At 39.1% G+C, this 26,596-nt stretch overlaps 3 protein-coding genes across 5 annotated transcripts; 1 reads left to right on the forward strand and 2 right to left on the reverse strand.

Annotated features, from left to right (window-relative positions):
- Nucleotides 1–2,651: 2,651 nt before the first annotated feature.
- LOC100712203 (nuclear factor 7, ovary-like) lies at nt 2,652–4,058 on the reverse strand. Its single transcript, XM_005453606.3, has one exon. The coding sequence runs from the start codon at nt 4,056–4,058 to the stop codon at nt 2,652–2,654; it is 1,407 nt and encodes a 468-aa protein (XP_005453663.1).
- Nucleotides 4,059–10,881: 6,823 nt separating this feature from the next.
- tma7 (translation machinery associated 7 homolog) lies at nt 10,882–14,071 on the reverse strand. The gene is made up of 4 exons (XM_013273290.3): nt 13,939–14,071; nt 13,020–13,075; nt 12,334–12,421; nt 10,882–11,673 (listed from the first exon to the last, which is right to left on the reverse strand). The coding sequence occupies exons 1-4, from the start codon at nt 13,952–13,954 to the stop codon at nt 11,639–11,641; spliced, it is 195 nt and encodes a 64-aa protein (XP_013128744.1). The 5' UTR covers nt 13,955–14,071; the 3' UTR covers nt 10,882–11,638.
- ccdc51 (coiled-coil domain containing 51) lies at nt 14,042–20,963 on the forward strand. 3 transcript variants are annotated; one of them, XM_005453605.4, is made up of 9 exons: nt 14,232–14,304; nt 14,399–14,438; nt 14,531–14,582; nt 15,833–15,913; nt 16,002–16,218; nt 16,322–16,459; nt 16,576–16,740; nt 18,007–18,213; nt 18,792–20,963. In XM_005453605.4, exons 4-9 carry the CDS (start codon nt 15,909–15,911, stop codon nt 19,353–19,355), a joined length of 1,296 nt encoding a protein of 431 aa, XP_005453662.1. In that variant the 5' UTR covers nt 14,232–14,304; nt 14,399–14,438; nt 14,531–14,582; nt 15,833–15,908; the 3' UTR covers nt 19,356–20,963. The 3 variants fall into 3 exon arrangements, with proteins under 3 accessions (XP_005453660.1, XP_003448478.1, XP_005453662.1); XM_005453603.4 differs by lacking the exons at nt 14,232–14,304; nt 14,399–14,438 and adding an exon at nt 14,042–14,178 and having other exon boundaries at nt 18,792–20,813; XM_003448430.5 differs by lacking the exons at nt 14,232–14,304; nt 14,399–14,438; nt 14,531–14,582 and adding an exon at nt 14,051–14,178 and having other exon boundaries at nt 18,792–20,813.
- The last annotated feature ends 5,633 nt before the right edge of the window (nt 20,964–26,596 follow it).

The raw sequence follows: 26,596 nt of genomic DNA on the forward strand, positions 1-26,596 counted from the left end.
ACCAGCGAGGGAGGATAAGAAAGACAGACGCAACAAGATTGTCATCCCCTATGTAGCCGGTGTATCAGAGAAACTCAGGAGAGTTTTCTCCAAGCACGACATCTCAGTGCATTTCAGACCCAGCAACACACTCAGACAGAAACTGGTTCACCCGAAAGACAAAACTCCTAAACACAAACTTAACAATGTGGTGTATGCTGTACAGTGTAGCAAGGAATGCCCAGACCTCTACATTGGAGAGACCAAACAGCCACTTCACAAGCGCATGGCACAACATAGAAGAGCCACCTCCACAGGACAAAACTCGGCTGTCCACCTGCATCTTAAGGATAAAGGTCACTCTTTTGAGGATGCCAATGTTCACATTTTGGACAGAGAGGACAGATGGTTTGAAAGAGGAGTGAAAGAAGCCATTTTTGTCCATTGTGAGCGACCATCTTTGAACAGAGGCGGTGGTTTACGACACCAACTGTCTGCCATCTATAATCCAGTTTTGAGATCCCTTCCCAGGCGCCTTAACTCCCACTCACACCCTGGGCCATCTGACCTCAGGAAATCACATGATAGGGTGGGAATAGGTTTCACAATGAGCTCACCCGAAACCCTGGCTGATTGTGACCCACACCCGTTTTCACACCTTGGCTCATGTGATTAGGTAGAGGATCATCAGGGGGTCCTTTTGTCCCTCTTTGGGGGAATATTCCCACGGGGTTTAAATCTGGGACTCTCCACCATGTCACCTTAGAACTGAAGAAGCTTCTCGGATGAGAGGTGAAACGTCTTCAAGCAACTTAAAGAAGTCCAGACACTTTTCTTTCCAAGCTCCTTAGACTACGATGACCTGGATGACTGAGAACCTTCACAGACACGCAGAACCTGCATGTTGCATATAATGATGCAATGAGAATCCTTCGTAGGATACCTAGAGGCGGTAGTGCCAGTCAGATGTTTGTAGCTGTGGGTGTTTGGACTTTTAAAGCACGTTTAAGAAATCTGATGTTCAATATTAGGGAACAACTGGATGGCTCTAGTAACAGTATAATTTTAGCACTCACAGATCCGACGGTGAGTGGTTCCAGTTACTCATCTAGTCTGAGGAAGCACTGGCTGAAGTGTTTGTGTATTTATTGATTTCTTCTAAGTAATTGTGTATTTTATGTATATTATGGTTTTATATTTTTACAAATGTTTAATATTTTTTTATTAAGGTTTATATGTTGTGTTTTGTCTTGTTTCTTTTTTTCTTTTTTTTTTGGGACTATGGACATAAAGTCTGTCAATAAAAATTGAATTGGAAAAACTAGAAATTGAAACTGTCAGCAGCAGTGGTGTGATAGAAGAGGGTGCTAGTGACAGGATTAGATGATCTGCTGTGAGGATCTCTAAAAAGAGCAGTCCAAAGAAGAAGAAGTAATCTCTTCTGCCAGAATTTTACTTCACCTTCTTGGATTTTGTGTTTGGATATTTTATCACTGGAATGCAAAGATTCTTGAAAAAGTTGAATAAAAGATAAGCCTATAAATGGAAAATTATTGGTTGATAAAATAAATAAATACATAAATAAATAAAACACCACGAAGCTCTTTAAAACAGGTACAGATATTTATTTACAGTTAAACTTGCTACCATTGCTTTAGCAAAGAAGCTTGCATTGCTTATACAGTAATGATATAACATGAGATATAAGAAATGTTCCTGCCACAACCACAAGTCTGGTTTGTCTTCAGACTGCTGTTCATGACAATATTTATATAAGTATGTAACATCAGCCCCACCACATACACACACTTGTCAAGACATACAGTATACATGAGAGATTATAGGAAACACACACCATAGAATAAATACATAAATGGAAATTACAGAACAGAGAACCGTAGAGGGTGCAAACTCATAAGCTAATGCTACATACTTAGTGTATAGCATTGGCTGAGTGGTGTTGTGGTGGAGCCAAACATACACCCCACCACAACACCACTCTGACCTGGATAAGTGGAAGAAAACGGATGGATGGACAATTGTAAAGTTACTTGAACCACAAAGTGTTTCAGTATTAGCCAATACTGATTTTTGTGGTGAAAATGAGACACCATCCCTGTATTGTATGAAATGAATATTGAGCCACTATAAAACTAACACAAACAAATATTAAAACATTTTATAATGAAAAATTCTTTGATTTTACAACAAAAACAAACCAAAAGCATTTGCTATCGCCCAAATTTTTGTTTTAAAAATTGTCAATGCTACCAGACATGCACTTCGCAATTTAGCTGCTATCTAAAATGCTAGTAGACCAGGAGGCATACATACCAAAATCCAAATAAGCTAGTCGCTTAAATTAACCTACATTGGATACAATATTACTGAAAGAAATATGAAATATGGTGGATTTTTATTGTGAAATGTCCATCATAGTAATTAACATCATATTCAACAGACTTTTTTTCTTTCCCACCCTAACATACCATACAAAATGATGTGACCTATTGAAACTCAGTACAAAATCTTAAAGCATGCGTTAAGTAACATTAGCATGCTTTCAATATTAGCTTCATCAGAAGTCAAGAAATGCTTTCCATACAAAGAAAACAGTACAATGATCTTTGAATACATAAAATGACCTATAATATTTGATAATCCCATCATTTTCATTGGTTAAGCAGTTTTACTGTTGCAGAAACCTTCAGCGGAAGTATTTTTAGCTGCTGTTCTTTCTTATTGATGAAGTATGGAAACAGCTTCTCCGTGAAAGTGTGTATGAAGGTGTGTATGTGTGTGTCAGTATCGAGATCAGAGAATGACAGCTTTCCTTCGTCCCAGTTCAGATGAACTCTGATCCGCTGGAACTCCTTCAGTGGGTGAATAAATGTCTGTTGTGATGGGGAGCATGCTGCATATTTATCTTCAGTTAGCCCCATTATCCGCCAAAGTCCAGATGTTATTTCACCCTTTCTTTGTACAGACTCTGCTGCTACACCCAAGACCCAGCCTGTAGAATCTCTAACCTCAACATCCCAGCTGTGGGTCCCTGAGTTAAAGCCCTCAGAGCCCAGGACAATGCAATAGCAGCCAAACCTCTCCGGATTGTCAGGAAGCTGATGCCTCTCTACAGATCTTACGCCAGTCAGATCTTCTGATAGGATGAGCTCTGGATGAGCTGTGTTTGGATCCAGAATCACAGGAAAGTAGGAGACTATTGCCTTCATCTCATTCCAGATGTTGTAGGTCAGGTTGCCCAGGTGTTTGGCCACATTTATCAGAGCTCCTGACACCAGCTCTGGATCATCCAGCAGAGGGCACTGCTGGATTAATTCCACTGCAGCCTTGTAGGTCTGCAGGAACGAGACATCTTCGGCTCTCAGCTCCTCTTCCGTGGCTCGGATTATTTCTGAAAGAGCTGCTATCTCTCTGCTCAGACCTTCAATCTTCCCCTTCATCATTTGACTCTTCTGCTCCTCTTCCTCCCTTAAAGCAGTGATTCTGGCCTCCTCTTCATCTTGTAGAAACTGATGCAACTTCTTAAACTCCTCCTTAATTTGTTTCTCTGTCTGCTGGGCCTGGACCCTAATGTGTTCTGCTGCTTCATCAAACTTTTCTTTAACTTCTTCAAACACTTTCAGTTTCTCCTGTAAAGGTTTCAGGGATTCCTTGAGATCCTTTCTGTGATCTTCTGCAGCTTCATTGACGGGTCTGAAGCTGTGGCCGAGATGTGATTTTGAATCTCGACAGACAAGGCACGCTGGCTGCTCATGATTCAAGCAGAAGACTCTCAGTTTCTTATGGTGCAGATTGCAAACAGTTTCAGAGCCTGCAGAAGCATTTTGATCTTTCTTTTGTAAGAAGGCCTCACACAGGTTCTTTAAGGCTGAACTAACTGGTGGCTCACCCAGCAAAGGTCTTTCCTTACAAACCGGACACTCTTTTATGGGTTTGTCTCTCCACCAGGTCTCCACACAGGTTTTACAGAAGCTGTGGCTGCATGCCAGGACGACAGGAATATCAAAGATGTCGTGGCAGACAGGACAGGACAGGTCCTTCTCTGGATTATAAGCCATTCTCTCGTTCTCAGGTGAAAGTAAAAAGCTACAGTGCAGAGCATGAAAGGAGGAAGTTCACTTTCACTTTCTCTTTGCTTGTTTTTCTTCAGTTAAAGGCAGGTTGAAATGCAGGATCACAATGCTGTGTTACGTTTACTTCTCCGAAAGCTGTGAAGAATTATTTGGTCGGCATTTCCCCTTTTCTCTCAGTTGGAGCCTCTCTTCCAGTGAACAATAACTGAGAGAAATACATTTCCTGTGTTTTTTGTTCTGAGGATATCAAGGTTAGAGGTGGAGCTTCGCCCACCCAGCAGTGTGTTTCACTTAAAGGAGCCTGTCACACTGCTTGGAGAGTGCCACATAATGTAAGCAAACATGTCATAGGAAGAGTAATAGGAAAACTGAAACCAAGCTCTGTCTTGCAAATTCAAACCGTTTTCCTTTATCTTGTCTTTCCTGTGTTTTGTCTTGTTCTTATGTAAAATTTTATATAACATAAGTATATAACATTTTTTTAAGAACACTGAACTTTTAATGAACAATGTTAAATAGAGGTGGGACACTGTGGCTCATGAAAGAGGGCAAAATGTGAGAAATTAAGGCAAAAGTGCAAGAAAAACACAAAGTATAAAAGAGATCAAAGTCAGCGAGTGTTAAAGTCAGGTAAGGAAAATCACAGCTAATTAATTACAGCAGACACATATCTCTAACAGTCCAGCAGGAATTATAAATATCAGTGTGAACTTACACAGAGCAGTAAAAACAGAAATAACAAACCATCCATAGATTTTATTCAATTTACTTATCAAATTCAGGATTGTAAGGAAAGGGGCAGAGTACGCTCTGGCTTGGTTGTAATCACAGGACCAACACAAAGAGAGATAACCACTCACAGTCACATGTGCATGGTTAATTTAGAATGCATGACTTAGAGATGAAGGAAGGAAGCCAGAGTCCCCAATGAAAACCCACATGGACCGAGGGAGAACCACACATGATCAGTGCAAACCAAGCAAAATGACCCTTGAAAATATTTGAACCTGCCTTCTAACCGATTGTGCAAAAAGACGTTCTAAGTGCTCTTTTAGGTTAGCAGAAAAAACAACCAGGCTAAGTTTAAGGAGAGGTAATTATTTGGGTTACAGTAGATACTTTGTTGGTGTTAGCACACCTTGGTCACAAGGGCGTAGATTTGGTTTTGGCATTGGTGGGGACGGGTGTTTCAACCACTGAACCCTGCCCTGTTTCTTTTTTTTTTCCTTTTCGTCTTTGTTTCTTGATAAAAAAAAAAAGGAGAAATATACTTGCCTACATATGCTATTCTACATGCTATTAAACCATTTAAAATTACAATTCATAGTTTTATATGTGAATTATATAATGTTAAATTACTACTAAACAAATGACTAAGTATTTTAGACTTTAGTTTACTTCAGCCACATTCCACATCAATCAGGTATCATACAAAAATAAAAATAGCTTCAAATACAGTCAAGACAATAAAGAATATGACTTTAAGGACTTAAATGTGGGATGGAGCGATTTCGCAGGTCTTTCCTCCCCACTGCTGTCAGACTCCACCACAAAGATTTTTGCAGCTGATCAAACACACACATGTGCAATAAGACGTTGTAAGTTGTATTTTTACTCAGTTGTATATAACATTTGTATTCTATTTTTATCCTAATGTATATTTTATTCTATTTTATTCTACTATTTTATTCTATTCTGTACAGTTGTGTACAGTATATTATACTTATTGTACTCTAATTTTTGCTATATAACTTTGCACTGCCCACTTTCTGCTGTGACAAAACAAATATACCACGTGTGGGAATAATAAAGGTAATCTTATCTTATCTTAACACGATTACTTCAGTTATAGTACACCAACTTCTCTTATACATTAGCACTAAGAGAACACTAAATGAACTGGTGGTTTTTGTCGATAAAACTCATCTAAGATGACCACAACATTATTATTCTGTGTTTGATGTGCCTCACCTTTGGCCCTGGCTTTTCCCCTCTGACTGCACTAGGACATATTGCCTCTTGATAAAATAACACATTGATTCGTGCCATATAAAAAGTGAGACATGTCAATTCAGATTCTTTGTCAAATCTACACTAATCAATCAATTTACATCAGCAGCCTAACAATTGTAGTGCAAACTGCACTACAAGGTGGAATATTTGCAAAATCATGACTACCTCATGATATTTTGTCTCAAAAATTAACCCTATGAATATGTCAGTGCCACCAACATTTTAACGTTAGACGTATAATTTAACAGCCTCTTTAAACTAATATCCTGGCTTGCTCGAGGCTGCCGTTTTTTCTGACAGTTTCAATCAAAATTAGAAATGTTGCTCTGAGACTGAGATAAGTAATAGTGCTGCCTGTTGTGCAGTTAGTTTCCAAAACACGTTATTCATGGTTGCATACAATTTTAGATTGATGTGTGGGCCAAAGCCTAGCATAGCTTGTAACGTTATTATGATGGACACATTTTATGAGTGAGCTTGGCTTTAAGTGACTTACAGGTTTCTTTGAAAAATACTTTCTTATATGCACGTTCTTCCTCTTTGCTACCGTCCTCCTCTCAGCGCAGGTTTGCCGCTGCTGAAACTAAACAGAGCTCCCTGAAAGGCTCAGCCAATCACATTGGCCATATTTGTCACATGAGTGACAAAGTAGAGAACGTAATTTAACTCTTTCTGCACCGCTGGGTGAATGAGACGCTGACAGATCTTTTTTTTTCTTTCTATCGGGTTTGGGTTTTTTTTACAAGAAGCGATCAAATTATTGGTGGGGACATGTCCCCTCCGTCCATGCCAAATCGACGCCCTTGCTTGGTCATTGCATTTAAAATAAATAGGGGTAAAGGGTAAAATAAATATTGTTGAGCAGGTGTCTGAAACAAGAAATGAGTGGTGGTCTTTTTGTCGTGGTCCCTTGTCTCTTTACAGGGTTTTTGAGTTGTTTTTGCTTTTGGGGTCATTTTCATTTATTAATAACTGACATTGCGTCTCCTCTTTTTCCCCACCTGATTCCTGTTCCCCACCTGTCTCAGTGTCAGTTTTTGTTTGTTGTAATGCCTGTAATTTCTAGACTTTTCTACCAAACAATTAAAGTTTTAATTTTGTCATTTCCACTGCCTGAAGTCACGTGTTTGATTTCTTCACTTTGTAAATCATAAGTCTTTCATGTCTGATATCTAGCTGGACGTTCCTCAATCCTGAGCTCCTCTGGATTCCAGTTTTTTGATGTAGAATACTTCACACCAATCGTAATTTGTCACTTGAAGTAAAAGTATCAAGGTTAAGAAACTGAGAACTGAATTTGCTAAAAGGTTTGGATGCTTTTAGAGCTAAACAGAATTAGGGAGCTTATTGGAAAAGTAAAATAAGGCCGCTCTCAGCAGAGCACCAGAGTACTGGCTTGATAGCAGAAATACAAAACAAAGAACTATTTTTTAAGTAGGCTTTATCTTAATAAACTGACCACACAAATGTACTGTGAGGTAGTTAGTTATCCTGACAGCACATGTTTATGCATGTTCAACATGCCAAAAGTATTTCTGTCTTGTGCTCTTTTTGCAGCCATCATGAAAATAGCATCTTTTAACATCCAGAAGTTTGGAAGAAGCAAAGTGTCAGACCCTGAGGTCCTTAACATCCTGACTGAGGTAATAACTAGTATAAAAGCAAACACACACATATCCACCTTAGAAAACTGTAAAGGACCTGCAGGTCTGACTCCTGCTCTCATTAAAATGTCTGATCATGCTGTGAGATCCAGATTCTCCAAATGAAGTTGGCCAAGATGAACCGTGACGCTTGAACCCAAGCAGCTGATCTGTCCACCTTGTTGTCTGTAAACATTAATTCATCATCTACAGGCCCACTTTGAGTGTTTATCTGTACTGTTTGTGACAGAAGCTGTCCCAGGGTTTAATGTACCTCAGGCAACCTCCAGGACTCCTGCTTCTATCAAATTCATTTTAATGACTGCTGATATCACTAACACATTTTTTTTTGTTTTTGACTGAACCAAGATTTTATTTTCTTCAGCACAAAGTAAATTTAATTATGGTAAGTGCCTCTTCATTATACAAAATTTTGTATAATGTCACCAGTGAAGTCAAAGCTGGAATTATGTTTTATTATTTCCCCCCTCCATTTTTAACAAATGTCCTCAAGGGGACAAAATACCCTTTGGAACTGAGGTTCAGAATTAATGCACTGTAAAGCACAGTCAGCACAGGAGACGTGTTTACTCTTAACCTCCTAGGATCTGGCGTCCACATATGTGGACATCACATTTTGGGTTATTTAGACCAAAATACTCAATTTTGCTCTACAAGGGCCTGATATCCACTTACGAGGACATTATACTGCTACTGTTCTATCGAAATTTTAAACGAATATCCTCATATGTGGCTCTCATTTTTCTTAAAAACAAAAATAAAGTAAAAAAAAAAAAAATCTGGTAATTCTTCGTTTTTACATTCATTGGGCCCCAATATGCCCAAATATCAAAGAGAAATTAAAAATGCATGCCGTGGAAGAGTTCGGGTCTTAGGAGGTTAACTGACTGTGAATATGCAGCTATGCTTTTTTATGCACGGCACACTTGAAATAAATGTTAAAATCATGATTTTAAGGTGGATGTACTGTAGGAGGTGGATCGTCTGGCTGAGTGGTGCGACACAAACAACCTGCTGCTTAACACCGAGAAGACCAAGGAGCTTATCGTGGACTACAGGAGGAATGCTGACCCACATCCACCCATCCACATTAAGGGGACGGCTGTGGAGCGTGTGAGCAGCTTCAAGTTCCTGGGAGTCCACATCTCCGAGGATCTCACCTGGACGACCAACTGCTCCAAGCTGGTCAAGAAGGCTCACCAGCGCCTCTTCTTCTTGAGGACTCTGAGGAAGAACCACCTGTCCTCAGACATCCCGGTGAACTTCTATCGTTGCATCATCGAGAGCATCCTGACCAACTGTATAACAGTCTGGTACGGGAACTGCTCTGCCTCGGACCGGAAGGCGTTGCAGAGGGTCGTGAAAACTGCCCAGCGCATCGCCGGAGCACCACTTCCTGCCATAAAAGACATCTACAGGAAGCGGTGTCTGAAAAGGGCTGGGAAAATCATCAAAGACCCCAGTCACCCATCACATGGACTCTTCACCCTCCTGCCCTCTGGGAGGCGCTACAGGAGCCTCCGGACTAAGACCACCAGGTACCGGAACAGCTTCTTCCCCACAGCTGTCAGACTCCTGAACTCTGCCTCCTGACATCTGACCCACGTTAACACATGGACTGAACATACACACACCCACAATGGACAACCGTACCCTCAAACACACAATAATAACATGGACTGAACCACCACTCACAACCACTAGCACTTTATATAGCCTCTGTAGAAATTATCCACACCCACACTTATCTTAACTGCACTACTGTATAGCTCTGTGTAAATAATCATTCTGTACATACAATAATTTTTAACCCTACAACTGTTTACAACTTGCATAGTTCCCATTTCTGTATAGCTGTATATCTCATATTTCTGTATAGTTATTTATTTCATATTCTGTATAGTTTTTCACATTTATATCCTGTTCATATCCTGTACATAGCTTGTACTCACTACAGCCTGTACATACTTATAGTTATAGAATATTCACAACATACTTCATACCGTGTACATTATAACATACCATAATAGACCCATTTCTGTAATATACTTGCATATCTATATTATTGCTAATATATATTGTAATATATCTATATCACTAAAGCACTTCTGGATGGATGCAAACTGCATTTCGTTGCCCTGTACCTGTGACATGTGCAATGACAATAAAGTTGAATTCTATTCTATTCTATTCTATTCTGTGTTTTCACATTTTGTACTATATTTATTTGGACAATAAAATCCACAATAAGACTTACCTTAGAGGTGATGTAAATATTTGAAAGGTGAATTCATGCAGCAGCGATAACATCTGTCCTCAGGCTCTCAGTATTAGTTATAATTGTTAGCTAGTGTCTAACTCATGGTTTAATAAACAGGGTTGTAGCTTTCAAAGACTGTATATTAAGGTGGAAACTGTGCCACTGTGAGATCATCCATTGATTTACAAAGTGCTGTTTTTCAAGCTGTTTTTTAAAGTGTATTGGCTACCACTCTTACCAAAGTCATAAGTACACGGTAGATCTGACCGTGAAACCAAAGGCTGTAGCGTAGCCTGCTCCTTCCTCCTTTTAGACAGTAATGGGGACCATAATTTACAAAATAAACATCATGTCGTGTTCAGTGAAACTTGAAACCAGCAACTGAGTCCATGAACTCATTAAAATATTTACCAAGGTCAAAAAAGGAGAAACGAGAAAGTGTTTTCCTTTAGAATCCTATATAATCGCTTCTCTTTGTGCAACCAGAAAAGTCGCCCCCTGCTGGCTATTAGAATACTTCAGGCATGTATGCACTGGCTTCACTTTCAAACTCCAAAAGCGACATCTTTTATATACATACTTTGAGAGCAGTTTCTATTGCAAAATAAAAAGTATTAATGAGTGGAAAAATGTATAATATTATGGAAAAATAACATTTAAATTTTACAAGCATGTATGCACCTTTTTGTTTCATCTGTATGTGACTACAACGCTTGTTGCTGGTCAATGTTTTTGGTGACAAAAAAAAAAAATGTTTCTCTAACTCTGTAAAAGTTGTCTCTTCAGTCCTAAAATGCTGTTATTGTTTAAGTTAATAAAACTAGAAACAGATTAGACATTTTAAAAGGGGGTTCAAATAAAGCATCATCACTACTGTTTTAATTACTTTAATTTAAACACAGCCTGATAATTGAGCTTTAAGTGATTTCTTACCAAATTAAAAAAAAGAACAAACCATAACAAGAAATAATAATAAAAAAAAAAAAAAACTTTATTGGCATCTCCCTCTTTACAAGATAGCAAAAATCATGGACTTGGGCTGGTTTGTGTTTGACAGTTTCACATGGAGACAAAATGCAGTGGACATTAGCTTTACACTCCTCCTACATCTTAAGCTGCAGGCCTTCATTTCTATACTAGGTTTAAAGATCTTGGTCAATATACACTGATCAGCCACAACATTAGAACACGATGTCATCGCCTACCTAAACATTGGTGCATGGCAGCAGCCTCCTTCAGCAGGACGCTGAACTATACACAAAGCAAAAACTGCTTAGGAAATACAAAGGTGTTGGCCTGGCCTCCAAAATACCAAGACCCAATCTGAGCAGGCTCAATGGGCAGAATGAGATCCACTGCCAATGCTTCCACACAATAATGATTTGTGGCTGATCTGTGTGTATGAGTGAAACATCACAGTTGGAGGGCCATTGTCCTTGAAAACATAACATTGTTAAATTTATTCCCTGTACTGCCCCACTGAAGGTTGAGCACCCAAGCAGGTTTTGAGTTTGATGCTGTTTATTTTTTTACAGAGCAAAACAAACTGTAGTCTTTCAGCAAAAAGACGAAGGAAGCAAGACCAGGAGCAAACAAGAAAAAAAAAAAAAAAATCAGCAGCTCAGGTTTTACTTCTTCCCAGATTTCTTGATGCCACCTCCAGCTGCAAGAGAGAGAAAGCAAACAAAAAGATTGGATGTCAGAAAGCATCTAATTAAAACTGCAGCAACAGCTGTGGCCAGTGAAATCTCAAGTCTGAAAATATATTGATGACTGAAAGACTTTAAAATTAGAGGTTTTCTCACACAATAACATAATTTTACATTTTTCTGAAAGGCGAGGTCACTGCAAAGGCATGCATGCTTATAACTAAAAGTCTGAAATCAAAACAAAACAGCATAAACAAAGTCTAAGCTATTTAAATTTGAAAGGGGATGCAAACATCAGAGAGTAGTGAGGTCTACTTTAGGCTAAATTTGCTGCAAGTCTGGGCTGTGTTTCAGTTTCCTGACCTGCAAAGAAACCACAAGCTGTAGAGTGAAACAGCAGGGCTAACCTGAGGCTTTCACTGTAGCCAAGGTAAGAAATGCCCAAATTAGGATCTCAAGGTTAAGCTAACAAGTTGTCAAATATCTGAAAGCAGTCTATGGACTGGAATAACTTAGAAAATTGCAAAAAGTGAACCCCGAAAACTGAAATGAGCAATGTAGCAGTAGTTGCAGCAGTAGATGAATCTGGTACTATGTATTTCTTCACTTCTTGTTTTTGTGCATGGTTCTTTACAAATACAAACTAAAACTAAAACTCTAAACACAGCTCTTACTTAAAGGTCCTTTTCCTGATGCTTTGGCCTTCAACGCCTCCAGGGCCTTCTGTTCTTCCTTCTGCTTCTGCTTGAAGGCTACATCATCCTACAGAGACACATACAATTTAAAATTTTCCTACGCTTCTGTCTTATGTTCAGCTCATTTCAGGCAACAGCTGACATTTACCTCTAAATATCTCTGCCCTTCAGTCAAATAACAAAAATTTATATTTCATATGATTTCCATTTATCAGCTTCTTAGCTGACAGCTGAAGACATCACACTGGGTTGTGTAACGCCATGATATGGATATCATGATTTGATTTGATTTTGTTACCAAATTAAGGAATACATTTTTATCACCAGTTCTAATTTTCAGCAGTGTTCCTTTGATGGGTAATAATACAGGTTAATAAAGAAAAATTCCTAAAACAAAACTAATAAAATTACAAAGTAGATCACAAAAAACAGAAAGGGTTAGCGAAATGATCCATACATCAAAGCTTATGTATCAAATTATCTGTTAAAACAGTTTTACTTTAAATATAAACAAAAACTAAATGTATAAAATATCGCAATGATGCAATGTGAATGGCTTCTTGTCCATGTTAGCTTGATTACAAAGGGATGCAAATAATTTAGAGGCTTGTTATTAAATGTTTTATACAATCTATGGTGATGGGAATAAAGGACCAGATACATACATCATCCACGTCCTTGTTCTGTTTCTTGGGGGCCTTCAGTGGTTTCTTCTTACCTCCTGAGAAATAAAATTTACATAGATACATAAATACAATGACAGTAAAATGAAACTTAGAACAATAAAAGTAAATGAATAAATAATAAATTAAGTAGATACAAAATATGAAAACCCAAGCTAGACAAAAGTATTTAAAGAACAGATCCACAAAGTTAAAATATACAAATAAAAACAGTGAAAAATAAACCCTATATATTCTATAACAATGGACTATGTCTGAACGTTTTTCTTTAAAATAAATTGATAAAGTCTAGACAATTTCATCTTCATTATCTTATTAAAATAAAATACAAAATATAAATAAATTTGCAAGATCTAATAAACAATAGTCAGTGAATAAAAATGAAACATTACACGAAGGAATATGATCCAAGTTACGTCAATCAAATAACACAGCGTTCTTTACTTTTTTTTTTAATGTTGCTTGGAAAAAAATAAACCCAAACTCTTTAAAATCTGCTTCAAGCTAAATGGCAGTCAGATGACTGCGAAAGCCTGAGCCTCGAATACAAACCTTAGTTACCACCAAGGGTTATTCTAAGAAAGAAGAAGAAATATATATATAAATTTTAAAGATTTCGTTTATATTATCTGTTGCCTGAGAGAATGTTTATAAGCCGAATGTTCCATTCAGTCCCAATAATTTAGAAATGATCTGAAAATATCTTCTACCTTCCGTATGTATATCCCAAAACAGAAAAAAACGTAATATGGCAGATTTTAAATGCAGATTGGTCGGAGAAAACGTTATCTTTAGCGGCAGCTAGCATTAGCCAACTAAAAACGCTCTAAACTGAAAATCACCAGCATCTTTTAAGATGAGCAGATTTTACAGATAAATCTCAAATGAAATAATCTCCCACCTTCTCTTCCAGACATGTTTACAGCTTGGTATATAATTTAAAGGAAAATAAAGTTTGCTGCGAATACAACTGGTACTTCTCGCTAATCCGCGCTGTTAGGACCCCGGTGAACCGGAAATAGAATGCCTGCTTGTTGCCTGTCTCAAAGAAAACTCTTGACATCAATATGCTACAATGCTGTTACCCTAAAGAAACGTAATTCGTGTCTTATGCGTGCACTGACATCATTGAAGAAAACGGGTATGTTTACTCTGTTATATCGCTTTGTAAGTAACACTATCACCGGAGTCCCAAAACAGTGTAAAACTTATGAAAAGTCAACTAGCCGGTAGCTACATGGAGCAACATGGAGCTAGCTAGGAAGAAGTAGGTGGAACCTAACCTTGGTGGAAAAGTACTCTTGATATAATTCATACAAAGTAGGCCTATTAAACCACATCTCCTTTAATTTTTATGCTAGGTGATTCCTACGAAAAGTCATCTAGTCGGTAGCTGGCTAGGTATGAGTCGTTCACTGTTAGCAGGATGTGAGTTCGCTGTGTATACGATCATTTTTAGCACAGAGTTCATATGTGTCACGTTTCCTCCGCAGGTTGTACATTTAGTAGCGGTTTATGTGGTCAGGAAGCCACCAGCTGTGGAAGGTAAATGTGTGCCATGTATTTTAGACTTAAATTTGGCTACTTCATTCAAATGTGAAGTTAACTATCAGATTTTATTTTTCACCTCTTCTTTGAGTGTGCTTTTATTTATTTTGAGTTTTACAATTGCGTTGGATATAACCTAAATGTCTAAAACAAAAGAAAAATCTAGTCTTATAAATTTTAAAGAAATCCAATCATGCACTTTCTAAAGCTTAGCAGGCTAGGCAATGCTGCCCAAACCTCTGGAGGATACTGAGGTGTCCTACATTTCACAGTATTTATTAACAAGCAGGGGTTCAGTTTTAGCCCTTTAATTTGCATTACTCATCAGTGAGTGACAGTATTCTCTTTGTCCTTATGTTTCATCAAGGCTGGATCGCCTGTAAGTCTTTAAGATTCAGCGTGAATACACCGTTACTTCGTAAATTTGGAATCTGTGGCATTCCCAGTGTCTCCAGTGTGTGCTGACTCTGTAGCAGGAATTCCTCCTATTATCCTGAACGCCTACCCTGAAAGGAATCCAGGGTGTGTCCTAGTCAGATATCCAAACCATCTCAGCTGACTCCCTTTGATGTGGAAGAGCATCAGCTGTACCCTGAGCTCCACTCAAATGATTGAGCTCCTCGCCCTGTTTATAAGTCTGAAGTCAGGCATTCTTCCACCTCTTGGATCCATCATCTTATTCTTTTGGTCAGTGCCCAAACTTAGATGGCATAGGAGAAGGCAGACTGACATTTTCTCCTCTGAGCTCATATCTCTCTTGACTGTAACAGACTGGTACAGCTTCATAATTCACCAGTACTTGAGGAAGACCCGGGTTGCTTTAATCTTTGCACTAGGAGTAACAATTATCTCCAACCCCAAGCAGGCAGTCCACCCTTCTCCAGACTGAGAACTTGCCCCTCAGCCTTGGAGGTAATGATTCCCAGACCACCAAATCATGGATCCACTGCCCCTTTAAAAATGATATCCATACATTTTTTGAACTGAATCTGTGACAAGTGCAGCGCTGGTGAGGTTGGCAGACTAAGCTCTCACAGTGCCTGAATGGCCTCTGAAAGCGTGTCTATAACCACTACTACTAAGCAGGATCTCTGGGAGGTTTAAAAATTATCTGAAGAAACTCTATGTTACTAGATGTTCTGTCTTATACAACGGCACACCCCCTGCTGACTGCGTACACAAGATGCCACGGATCTTATACAGCTGACGGTTTATCAAATTAAATTGTTTTCCCTTTATTCTCCCAGGTGCCTGTTCCAGTGTTGGCTGCTGTGACGGTCAGTCTTTGACTATTTTTAACCTGCACTGCTGCTGCTCTGCTCAATGAGGTACTGGTGTGAGCATTGTTTCTGTATTTTTGATTGTAAATAAAAATATAGCAAATATTACTGGTTAATGTTATATTTACTCTGTCAGGTACAGAGGGGCTCAGATCTGTCTTTGGGCTCATGGCTCATGCTGTCTGTCCCGCTACTCGCTGCCTGGCAGAATCACTCAGGTGCGAACCTACAGTGCTCTCCATCAGCCTGGTTCATCATCATCATCACCACCACCACCTCCAAACAACCCTTCCCCTCCTGAAGGGAAAAAAGGAGCAGAGCTTCTGAAGGAGCGTGCCTTGGCTGTCTTACAGGTACAAAAAGGCTCTTCTTCTGACTGTAACAACAGAACTACAAAACACGACAAAGCAAATCTGCACACTGTCATCTTTATTCTCTCTTCTCTTCATCTTTAAGCATGCAGGTGAGTTTGGGCGGCAGTGGAGTCAGAGGTCGGCTCAGGCAGCCACCGCAACAGTGAACCACTGGTGGGAGAGGTACGAGGAGTTTGTGGGGCTGAATGAGGTCCGCGAAGCTCAGACAAAGGTCACTGAGGTCAGTAAAAACACCGCGTCCGAGTTTAGTCTGTGCTGACATGACTTAGTATAGAATGGATAAGGAATGTCAGGTGCTTGTTATACAGTTCTCTGACAGATGTTTGTGTTTTCCAGGCTGAGGCAGCATTCATGGTGGCCAGAGGAATAGTGCGTGAGGCTCATGCTAGCCTGGAGGCTCAGCAGGGCAGGCTGAAGGAGATCAGAGACCGACTGGACAGAGTCTCAAGGGAGGAGCCACACTACCTGGAACTGGCCACAATGGAGCACAAACTCCTACAAGTGAGCGGAAGCTGTTAAAATACACAAAATCCATGTCCTTGAGTCATTAAAAATTCATTGTCTTAAATTTCATGCAACTTTTGTTGTAGTTTGTTTTTCAGATTTGTTTGTTTAAAACTGGGAAAAGGATAGACGATGAGCTTAATTTAGATTAAATTTGTAAAGTTGTGAAAATTTGAATGTCACTAACCTAAAATAGAAATCAAATCATTTTCTACTGGTCAACCAGCAACTTTATCATATCATCAGAGACACAAGTAGAAAAACTATAAGCAGACAGTGATTCAGGACAGGTGTTTGACTCCATCCCAGGTCACAGTGTTGATGCAAACCAACAGGCTTTTGGTCTTGGAGGATCACCAAGTCTGATTAGGACTTTCATACTGTCAGGTTTTTACTATAGGATTAAAGTGGCCAAAATGTTTCACTTTAATGACACACCCTGCCACATGTAATGTCAGAGGACAGAGAGAGAGAGTTAAGAGATAAAAAAGCCATGTCAAAACAGCAGTTATTCAGTTATTGAGAATATAATGTGTTTTAGTAATATGGCATCAGTGAACGTAAATAACGGTAAAATACAACAGTAAAAATGAACAGAGTGGCCTTTATTTTAGGTTCTGTTTTCTTATATCCCTCTTTTGCAAATTTACCTATTTGTCATAAGGAAGGATTTAAAACATTATCTTACATTATCCTACAATCAAGACTCACTGCATTTAATAATAAATAAATCACACAATTGAGAGATGCTGTATAAGAAGAGACATACGAATAAACACATTCAGCTGGAAAAATAGTCAATAATTTGCTTCATATAATACGGTACATTGACTGCTGTCTAAATAACTGTCAGGGATGGCAGGACAAATAGCAAAAACCACATATCAAAGTAAAATCTACAGATTTACAGATGCCTTGTTTTATCTCACAGACAGTACAAAAACCACAGAGATTCTCTTTACTGCCATGAGTGAAAAGAAATAAAATAAAATACCGTACTGTGGGTATCACTGGTTTGTTGGAGACTAGTAGGCGTGGATTTTAAAAACAGATCTTTAATTTATTTTTAATTGAGGTCAAGACTTCCATAACAACACGCGGTCCATAAACTGTTGGTTTAGGTTTTATAGTTGGCTTGAGGTCAGTAGAGGAAGTGGAAGTGCTTTTATTTTGAGTTAACCACAGTTCACATTATGCAATCATACATCATTAATGATGTCGGATGAGTAGATTGAATTTAACCCCACCTCTCTGTCACTGCAGGAGGAGCGCCGTCTCCGGACAGCGTACGAGAACGCAGAGGGTTCAGAGAGGGAGAAGTTTGCTTTATTCTCAGCGGCCGTTAGAGGAAGCCACGAGAAGGAGAGGACGAGAGCGGAACGCACCAAGAACTGGTCCATCATTGGCTCGGTGCTCGGAGCCCTGATCGGGGTCATGGGGTCAACATACGTTAACCGAGTCCGCCTGCAGGTGAGGAGGAGTGCTACGCTAGGGGACCTCATTCAGTGCACCGATATTTTTTTATTTTATTTTTTTTAACCTGACTGGCACTGTTCCAACACCCTCCCCTAAACTCTGGGTCTTAACAACAATTTTCCAAGTTTGTACCTGTTTTTGAAAAGTGTCTCATATTTTTTCTTAATGTTTTTAGCTTTACTGTTATAAATGCCAACAAGAAATAAGAAAATGAAAAAGATGAATGAGAACAGTTCACAAGCGTTGAAATTGCGAGTAAAACTGAAACGGAGTAAGTGGTGGACTTTCTCAGGAACTCTCAGGAACTATACCCATACCCAATAGCAGTGTAGTTCCTGTTTCTGGAACGTTTGCCATGCAAAACCTACTGCCGTGTTCCTTTAAGAGAGCCTTCATAAGGCCAATTTTGTACTTAAAAACAGGTTAAGTTAGAAAAATGACTGGACCAGCCTCCTTTATGTAGGTTTTTCCTTTAATATGTCACCCATCTGTAATTAACACTTACCTTTATGTGGTCCTCAACAGGACAGCAGTTATTTCAGCTCATATATGTTCTCTTGTCTCCTCTGCAGGAGCTGAAGAATCTGCTGCTGGAGGCCCAGAAAGGTCCAGAGAGCCTGCAGGAAGCCCTGAAAGTCCAGGCTGGAAACCATCGCTCCCAGCAGGACGAGCTCCGAACGCTCATCGACAGTCTCAGAGTTGCTCTGAGTGAAGCCTTCGCACAGAGGAGCGCTGTTCGCCAGGACAAAGAAGGCACAGCCCCACACTCGCCCTCTGTGTCTGTTTCAGCCTTGAAAGACCTCCACACAGGAAGCCAAAGGACCGAGTCCCTCTTAGAGTCCCTGCCGCCAAAACTAGGACAACTGGAACAAGGGCTTGGGAAAGTTGAAAGAGAAGTGTCAACAGTGAGGAAGCTGCTGGAGACCAAACCACAGCTTCAGACACAAGCTGGTCCGCTGTTACACGAGAAACCAGAGAGAGCTGAGTCTGAGGCGGTGGTGAGGAGTTTGGAGGAGACTCAGAGGACTCTGGGAGAACAAATCAGGACCACCAATTTTTATAATGCAGTGTTTGCCTACACCGCCACTGCCATCACCATCTCTGCTGTCTACCTGCTGCTCAGAGGAACTGGTTAAGATACGATACCTCCAGTTTGAATATGTAAATGTACGGGAACACTATCGGGCGCTGGGAGTAATAATCTGAACAAATGAGTGCAAATTACAAACCTCAGTGAACTCGGTTTGAATAATAAACCGGCTGCAGGTGTTGATTTGGGTTTATTATCTACCTCTGCTGCTTACTGCACTAATGAGGCCGAGGACTTCTTTTAACTGCTTCTAAATATTTAAAATTCACTGATCTCAAGATGGCAGATAAACTGTTGGAGCGCTGTTGGTATATGTGAATGTCACTTTAGCAATTTAGAAAAGAATCCCACATAACAACAACTAGAAATGATGTTTGTTGTCTAAACTGAACAAACCACTGAATCAGACTTCTCAACAAATACCCACAGGAAACTTGAGTCTGGGTTATTATAGTTTAGCATTATAGGTTTAAATAAAAGAATAATAAGTAAAAGGTAGACTTCTGAAGAATAAAAATTAACTGATGTGATATTCTGTACTTTTACAGATACAAAACTATAGTAAGTCTGACTCGAGTTCTCCAGCACAATGTTTAGGTGACTTGGGTTGATTGATTAGCTGATACAGACACATTCATGGGGCCTTATTATTCCTGCTTCTTACCCATGTTCATTCTCTCGTGTCTTTTGCTGCTAAATTTTCCACTACTTTTAAAAGCTGGTCTCTAAATGTCTCTGTGTGGTCTTTGGTACTAAGGAGGTCAATACACTTCAGAGCTTTCTCCTCTGAAATCAGCTGCCTGCTGTGGCTGAAAATAATGCTACAACGGCAGTAAGAGTGGACCACAAAGACAGAGTTAGATAAACAATGAGCTTTATGAATTATGATAACTTCAAGGCCGATATTGTCAAACTTTTTGTGGTGCATATATCCTGTGTACTTATCTTTCCATTATACTTTAATTATAAATCGGAAATTGCAAAAACTGCCAAAATGCGTCTTTCCGTGCAAGAATTCAGAGTTTCTGTACTTTGTGCCACCTTCTCACAAAGTAGTAGCTCAAAAATAATAAAATCAAGACTTGTAGCTGTCAACATCATCAAACAGGAGTAGAAATGGGGCATAATCAGATGTGGGGCCAGGTCGTTGCAGTGCCATGTGAGTTTTCAGCGTCTTGATTCAGCCTTGTACTCATCAGCCTTGGATGTAGTTAGTTGACCAGCTGAACCTCAGAGGGACCACATAACAGGTCATGATTGCACCACTGGCATTCACCTCCAAGCTAAAGCAGGACAGAAAACTGAAGGGAGCATGTTCATTTACATTTAGATCTGAAAACCTGTATCTTTGATTTCATGGGACATAACATTGTGTTTAAGATGAGGATAAATATAGAAACGAACAATAATGAGAACTGTGTTTTCATTAACGTGAGAAAGGTCGCTGAGATGGACTTCAAAATGCATTTTGTTCTTTAGATAAAACTACATATTTACCTGAGAACAACCACACCTATGCACTGCAGTGTAACACTCTCTTAACCCTCTCCAGTACTTGAACCCGTGTGCCGTCATGTTGGTGTCGGGCTGTTATGTAGCTGATGATGTCTGCTGAACTGAGCGATGATCCCTGTTTATTAAACATCCATATGAAGAAACTGCTGTTGCAGAGAGTGATTTACAGGCTAACACTGAATATCTGTCTTCCTTTGTTTACCTGAAGGACCCGTGAAAGAAAAACTGTCTTTAAATGGCTCTTATGTCTGAATAATAACACTAAATACAAATATATTCAGTTTGTTGTCATTCATCACAGCAAACATAGAAATTCTTTATGATGAAAGACATTTTATACACACAGAAAGCCTAAGTTATACATCTGTCACAGATCAGCTTTTAAAACTTCTGAAACAAAACTTTCAGGCTTAATGTGTAACGCCCTCTGTCACCAGTAGGGGGCAGCCGCTTAACACTGATAGAGCACGCTGCTCTCAACTTGCTCCGGTCTGCTGAACAAGTCGGAAAGGCCGCTATTACGCTGCTTTTTATCGCTGCACAGCATATTGTGCTCATTCAAGGGAGGGGACGCTTATCCCTGAATGACCTGATAGTCCTTAAAGACAACCTGTTATGCTCATTAGCAGCTCTATATTTTTATTATTGTCCTTTGGACGAGTCACAGTTCAAAATAAAACTTTTTATTGGTCTGAATTTATTCTAACAGTGTTGCTTCTGGAGACTTTAACTGCTGAAGCATTGTTCATGAAACCTTCACGGACAAACAAAAAAAGTTTGTTTTTTTCCCAGTCTTGTTTGGAAGAACTGGTTTGCGCACATTGTTTATCTTTCTCTTTTAAAAATGAAAGCGAATGTGAGTAAATCCTTGTAGCTAAAATATGTCACGTGTTGTGGAAACGAGGAAAGTTTGCATGTTCAAGCGTCCACATACTACTGCAGCAGGTGTTGGTCTTTATTTAGAACAAGGACACACACGCACACTCCTTTTTATTAACTGATTAATGTTGATGGTGATTTGGAAAATAAACTTGTTCTTTAAGCTCTTTGAAGCTCAATAAATATTTTGGGCTGAAAAGGATTCAAATTTTAATCGTGGCAAAAACTTTTGGCTTAGAAACAAAGTATTCATGGAGTGAGCTCATCAGACCTCTGACTGAGGCTACATTAGCTGCTTCTTGCACAACAAACTGAATCCCAGAGAGAAATGAAGACATTTGAGCATGGTGGGAAACACAGGTGCTGAGGAAGAAGGATGTGTCAAACAAAAACAAAGCATTCCTCCTTAGAGGAAAGAGAGTCAGCGCTTAAAACTCGGTGCATGTTGGGTCATCTGTTAAGACGCAAAGATCTCAGTAAAATTTGAAATTGCAGTGTTGCAGCAGCAAATTGAATCGTATCACAAAAACACCACAAAATAAAGATGAGATGCATAAAGAAGTCGTTGTGTGATGCTCACTTTGTAAGGAGAACTTCTATAGTGTTTGACCTTTTCCCTTCTTGTTCCTGACTTTATGCCAAAAAGGTCCCAAAGACTCACATCCAAGTATCTCAGTGCTGTTCTCGTGACTGAAAGTCTCTCAACAGCAAACATATTGTATGCTTGACTTTTTTCTCTCAAGGCAGCAGCAGCCTCATCATTATTTTACATCTCTTCTGTCTTCTAGAAAGGGCATCATGGAACGTGCTGAAAAGTGGGAACACCGCTGTGTTTGTGCTGTTGTTGTATTTTGGGGCATTTTAAATAGAATTGTGTGAATAATAACATAACTTCCTGTGAAGTACTGGCCATCTGAGAAATAATATTATTTAGCACTAATTAGCAGGTATTTGTGTCTGTACATTTTACCCGTGCAGCTCATCGACCAGCTGACCAAGCTTACAACGTGTCATTTTCTCATACAAAAACAAAAACAACACGAGTGCAGAGACCAGCCTGTAAAACAGCCTATGGATAAGTTTCAGATTGCCAGTTTGGCAAAAATGGTTGGAGTATTCCTATTTTCGGAATTAGGAATACTCATAATTTTGATGCTGGAATTGAAGCTAAAGCTGTAATTTCAGTGGTGTCTCCCTCAGTCATGTAGCATGACAAAAACTGTAAATGATATGGTCTCATAATGCTTCATATATGCAACCCCAGTTTCAAACGAGATGAGACGCTGTGTAAAATTTAGATGAAAGCAGAATGAAATGATTTGCAAATTTCCAACAGTGCCCACTCCCACACACAGTGCATCCTTGGCACAGTGTCTTTTCTTAAACTTGATAAGATCAACCATTCTCTTTGAGGCAAATTCCTGAAGTTCTCAGACTAGTGTCGACCCCTCCTGACCTTTTTTAGGTCATTATAATCTCATGATAGTGCGACCTCACTCCTTGTCCTCCCATCTTTCTGCTATATCTTTTCATTAATTCAGTTTTTCATTTACTCTCTCTGTTATTATTTTTTTCTTCACCTGGTTTTGAAATTAAAACCAAAGCACAGTAAGAGGGGGGAAATGTAAACCTGTCAGTATGTTAATATATCAAACTGAGCATGAAAGAGAATGCAAGTAAAACAATAAACAGAGAGGAGGACGAAGAGGAACAGAGACAGTGAAGGGCTCAGAATAATGTGAGGGGGAGGGAAAAGTCCAGTAACGTGCCTCCTCACATGATAGCGGTATCCAGGTCACCCACTTCAGCCACTCTGTATGTGTGAGAGAGAAAACTCACATGCTCATAAGCTCACAAGCCGTTCTTTATTGATAAAATGATTTCACTGCACTGTCCTCTGAACTGCAGCGTTTTTGTTTCAGCGAGTCACACTCAAAGAAGGAGCACAAACCATTTTACTCACAGTTTGTGAGCTTAGGCTTTCAGTGTCGCCACTTTGAGCCAACATTTAATACATCTAGAAGATTTTTGTCAGTATTCATGAATAAAGTTTAGAACCGTGCATTAAACGATAATGCTACAATTTGGAGGGTTGCTCTTTGTGACAGCATGCAATGACAGAAACCAGCAGCATTTCAGCAAGACTCTGAACAGCACGGGTCACCTTAAAGAAACTCAAAGCAAAATCAGTTGAAAGTCAAATCTCCCATTTCTCCTAAAAACTACCACATTTCATTCTAAGAATAAAAGTGTAATGCCACATCAACTGTTTGAATTAGTTTCAGCAAAAACACTCTTCAGGAAAGAAGTTCAATTTTCTCTTGTCTCTGTTCCTTTTCATGGCTGAGCTATTCGTGCTGCTCTATTCTCTGTTTTCCTACACTGTCGAAATAATCTCATTCAAAATTTTACATCACCGTATTTATCCAATAATCTGTCTGCCTGAATTCTTCAAATTTTCTTTAAATTCACTATGATCTGTCTCTTTCCCTTTCGGTGCATCAGTCCTACAGCCTCTCTCCTATCATTCTCCACTTTTGTTTGGCTCATTACCATCCATCCTCATCCATTCAAAATCAGGTGAAGATAAAAAGAATGATGAAAACCCTCAACCTTGTCAAAAAAGCCAAAAAAGGTCACCTGTCACTTTGCCTTGTGCATGAGATACAGAGGAAGCCCAGACACAGGAAACCAGCAAAGAAGTTTCCACTGCAGATTACTGCTATAGATTACTACTAGCACTACTACTACTACTACTAATAATAATAATAATAATAATAATAATAATAATAACAACAATAATAATAATAATAATGATGATAATAATAATAATAATAGTAGTAGTAGTAGTAGTAGTAGTAGGGTAAGAGAAAACATCTAACAACTAACATCTGTTTTCTCACACCCGTCACACATAGACCTTGACCAAATATGGATTGTTTGGATTGATTTTCATGCTGGAAAACCCATCATGACTCATTTTCAGTGTTCTGTCTTAGAGAAGAAGGTTTTCCTCCAAGATTTTATGATACATTCTTCCTATTAAAATGTATTTTTTCCTCTCCACTGTCACTAAGTGCTTGCTCATAGGGTTATGATTACTGGACTTTTCTCTATATTGCTGTAGGTAGGGTCATTACCTTACAATATAAGGTGACTGTTGTCATGATTGGGTGCTATATACATAAAAAAGACTTGAACTGCCTTTAATTCAGCTCCTGGCATCCTTTGGCACTGCTTTGATCTTACCCATGGAGGTGGAGAGGTTGGAATAGAAGACATTGATTCTGTGGTCAGGTGTGCCACAACAAAGAATAAGGATCATCAAAGATTTATTAAACACAAAATGATGATGTTTGTAAATCCGTATTAATGGTATTAAGTTGTGCATGGATACATGTTGTACGTGCAAAAAATTAAAATGAAATCTCAGACAAACTGACCAAACTAGGTGACAGTCGTAGGACATCACAGAGACGGTCACAGGAGTGGAGCAGAGCGGGAGCAGGGCCAAAGCCATGGAAGGAGGGATTCAAATAGCCCTGCAGAGCACTGACCTGGTCTTCTGCAATTCCTGTAATCGCTACACTTAAAACACACACATACACGAACAGCAACCCTGCAAAAAGACCAGCGGTCATTACATCACGCCACAAATCCAAGCTGGTATTTCCAGACTTACAAAAATGAAATATTTTAGATATGATCAGTTTCTATCACTAAATTTTTTTGCTGAATTACAATCAGCAAAAAAATGTAGGCCGTCATTTTAAACATTTTTGTTATTTCCACTTAGGGATTCATAGGCAGCTGCTTCTGCACAGCCAATGTTAACGCAGCATTAGTGTGGACACTACACAAAAATTTCCCCAAACCAGCTCTAGCTGTATCAGAGAAAATGCACATTGTGCAACTGCAATAAAAGTCAGTGACATGATTTAAAACAGCTTGAAAAGTTCTCTTTGGTGTTTAATCACTTCAGGAACATGATGGAAAGGTTTTACTGCTGTTTGAGTGCAAAAACTTTGACCTTAATTGCTTTAGAGATAAAAAGAAAACAACTTGTTCATAGCATAGTTCACTGTGGAAAAGTTTGAAAACCTTTGACTATGAACACAAACAGCACGTAGCATCTATTAAAAAATGATTAATTAGCGTATTTATCTTGATTATTGCATTGTCCACTTTTTTTCTAGTGTGTTTTTTTCTAGTGTGGGGGTGGGGGTCAAGGTCATTATAGTCATAATATGTAATAAAAACAAAACAATTTAAGTCACCTTAAAAAATAAAACCTAGACTTGAATTCAAATTAACTGAAAAGATATTTTCCAATCGAAAACTAAAAAACCTACATGAGGTGCAAAGCCCTGATTAGCAGGCACATGTGGGCTAAGTTATGAGCAGGCAGATGTTTGGTGAATGCTCTTTAGAGCAACATCTAGTCCACCAGGCTTGACGTGGGTGTCAGGTGTCAGGAGGTTGTTTTGTGGTCCTGAAGAGCCCAAAATGTGCCGACACACCTGACATGTCGGTGAACCTCGCTGAGCTGCAGCAGCCACACTCACCCTGACTCAGCAACTTCAATGAAGGACAAATTTGACTCGTAGGAAACTGTAGATGTGGGCTACATTTGGCCCACTGACACATGTGCAAAGTCACATGTTTGTATCAAATGAACGTCTTAAACTTACAGATGCCCTTTTTGTTGACATTTTTACAGACGCTTTATACTTCATTACAGATACTTTAGATACGGTTTATGAACAATAACTGAACCGAGTACATGAAAACCAGTAGAAATACAAAACTGCTGATATTTTGTTAGCTTTATGTTTGTAACACTATTGTTAAGTGTGTCTCATCAACAGCATGAGACATGCTAATCCTGTTAAT

The sequence above is a fragment of the Oreochromis niloticus genome, linkage group LG5 (assembly GCF_001858045.2).
Source record: "Oreochromis niloticus isolate F11D_XX linkage group LG5, O_niloticus_UMD_NMBU, whole genome shotgun sequence".
Taxonomy (NCBI): Eukaryota; Metazoa; Chordata; class Actinopteri; order Cichliformes; family Cichlidae; genus Oreochromis; species Oreochromis niloticus.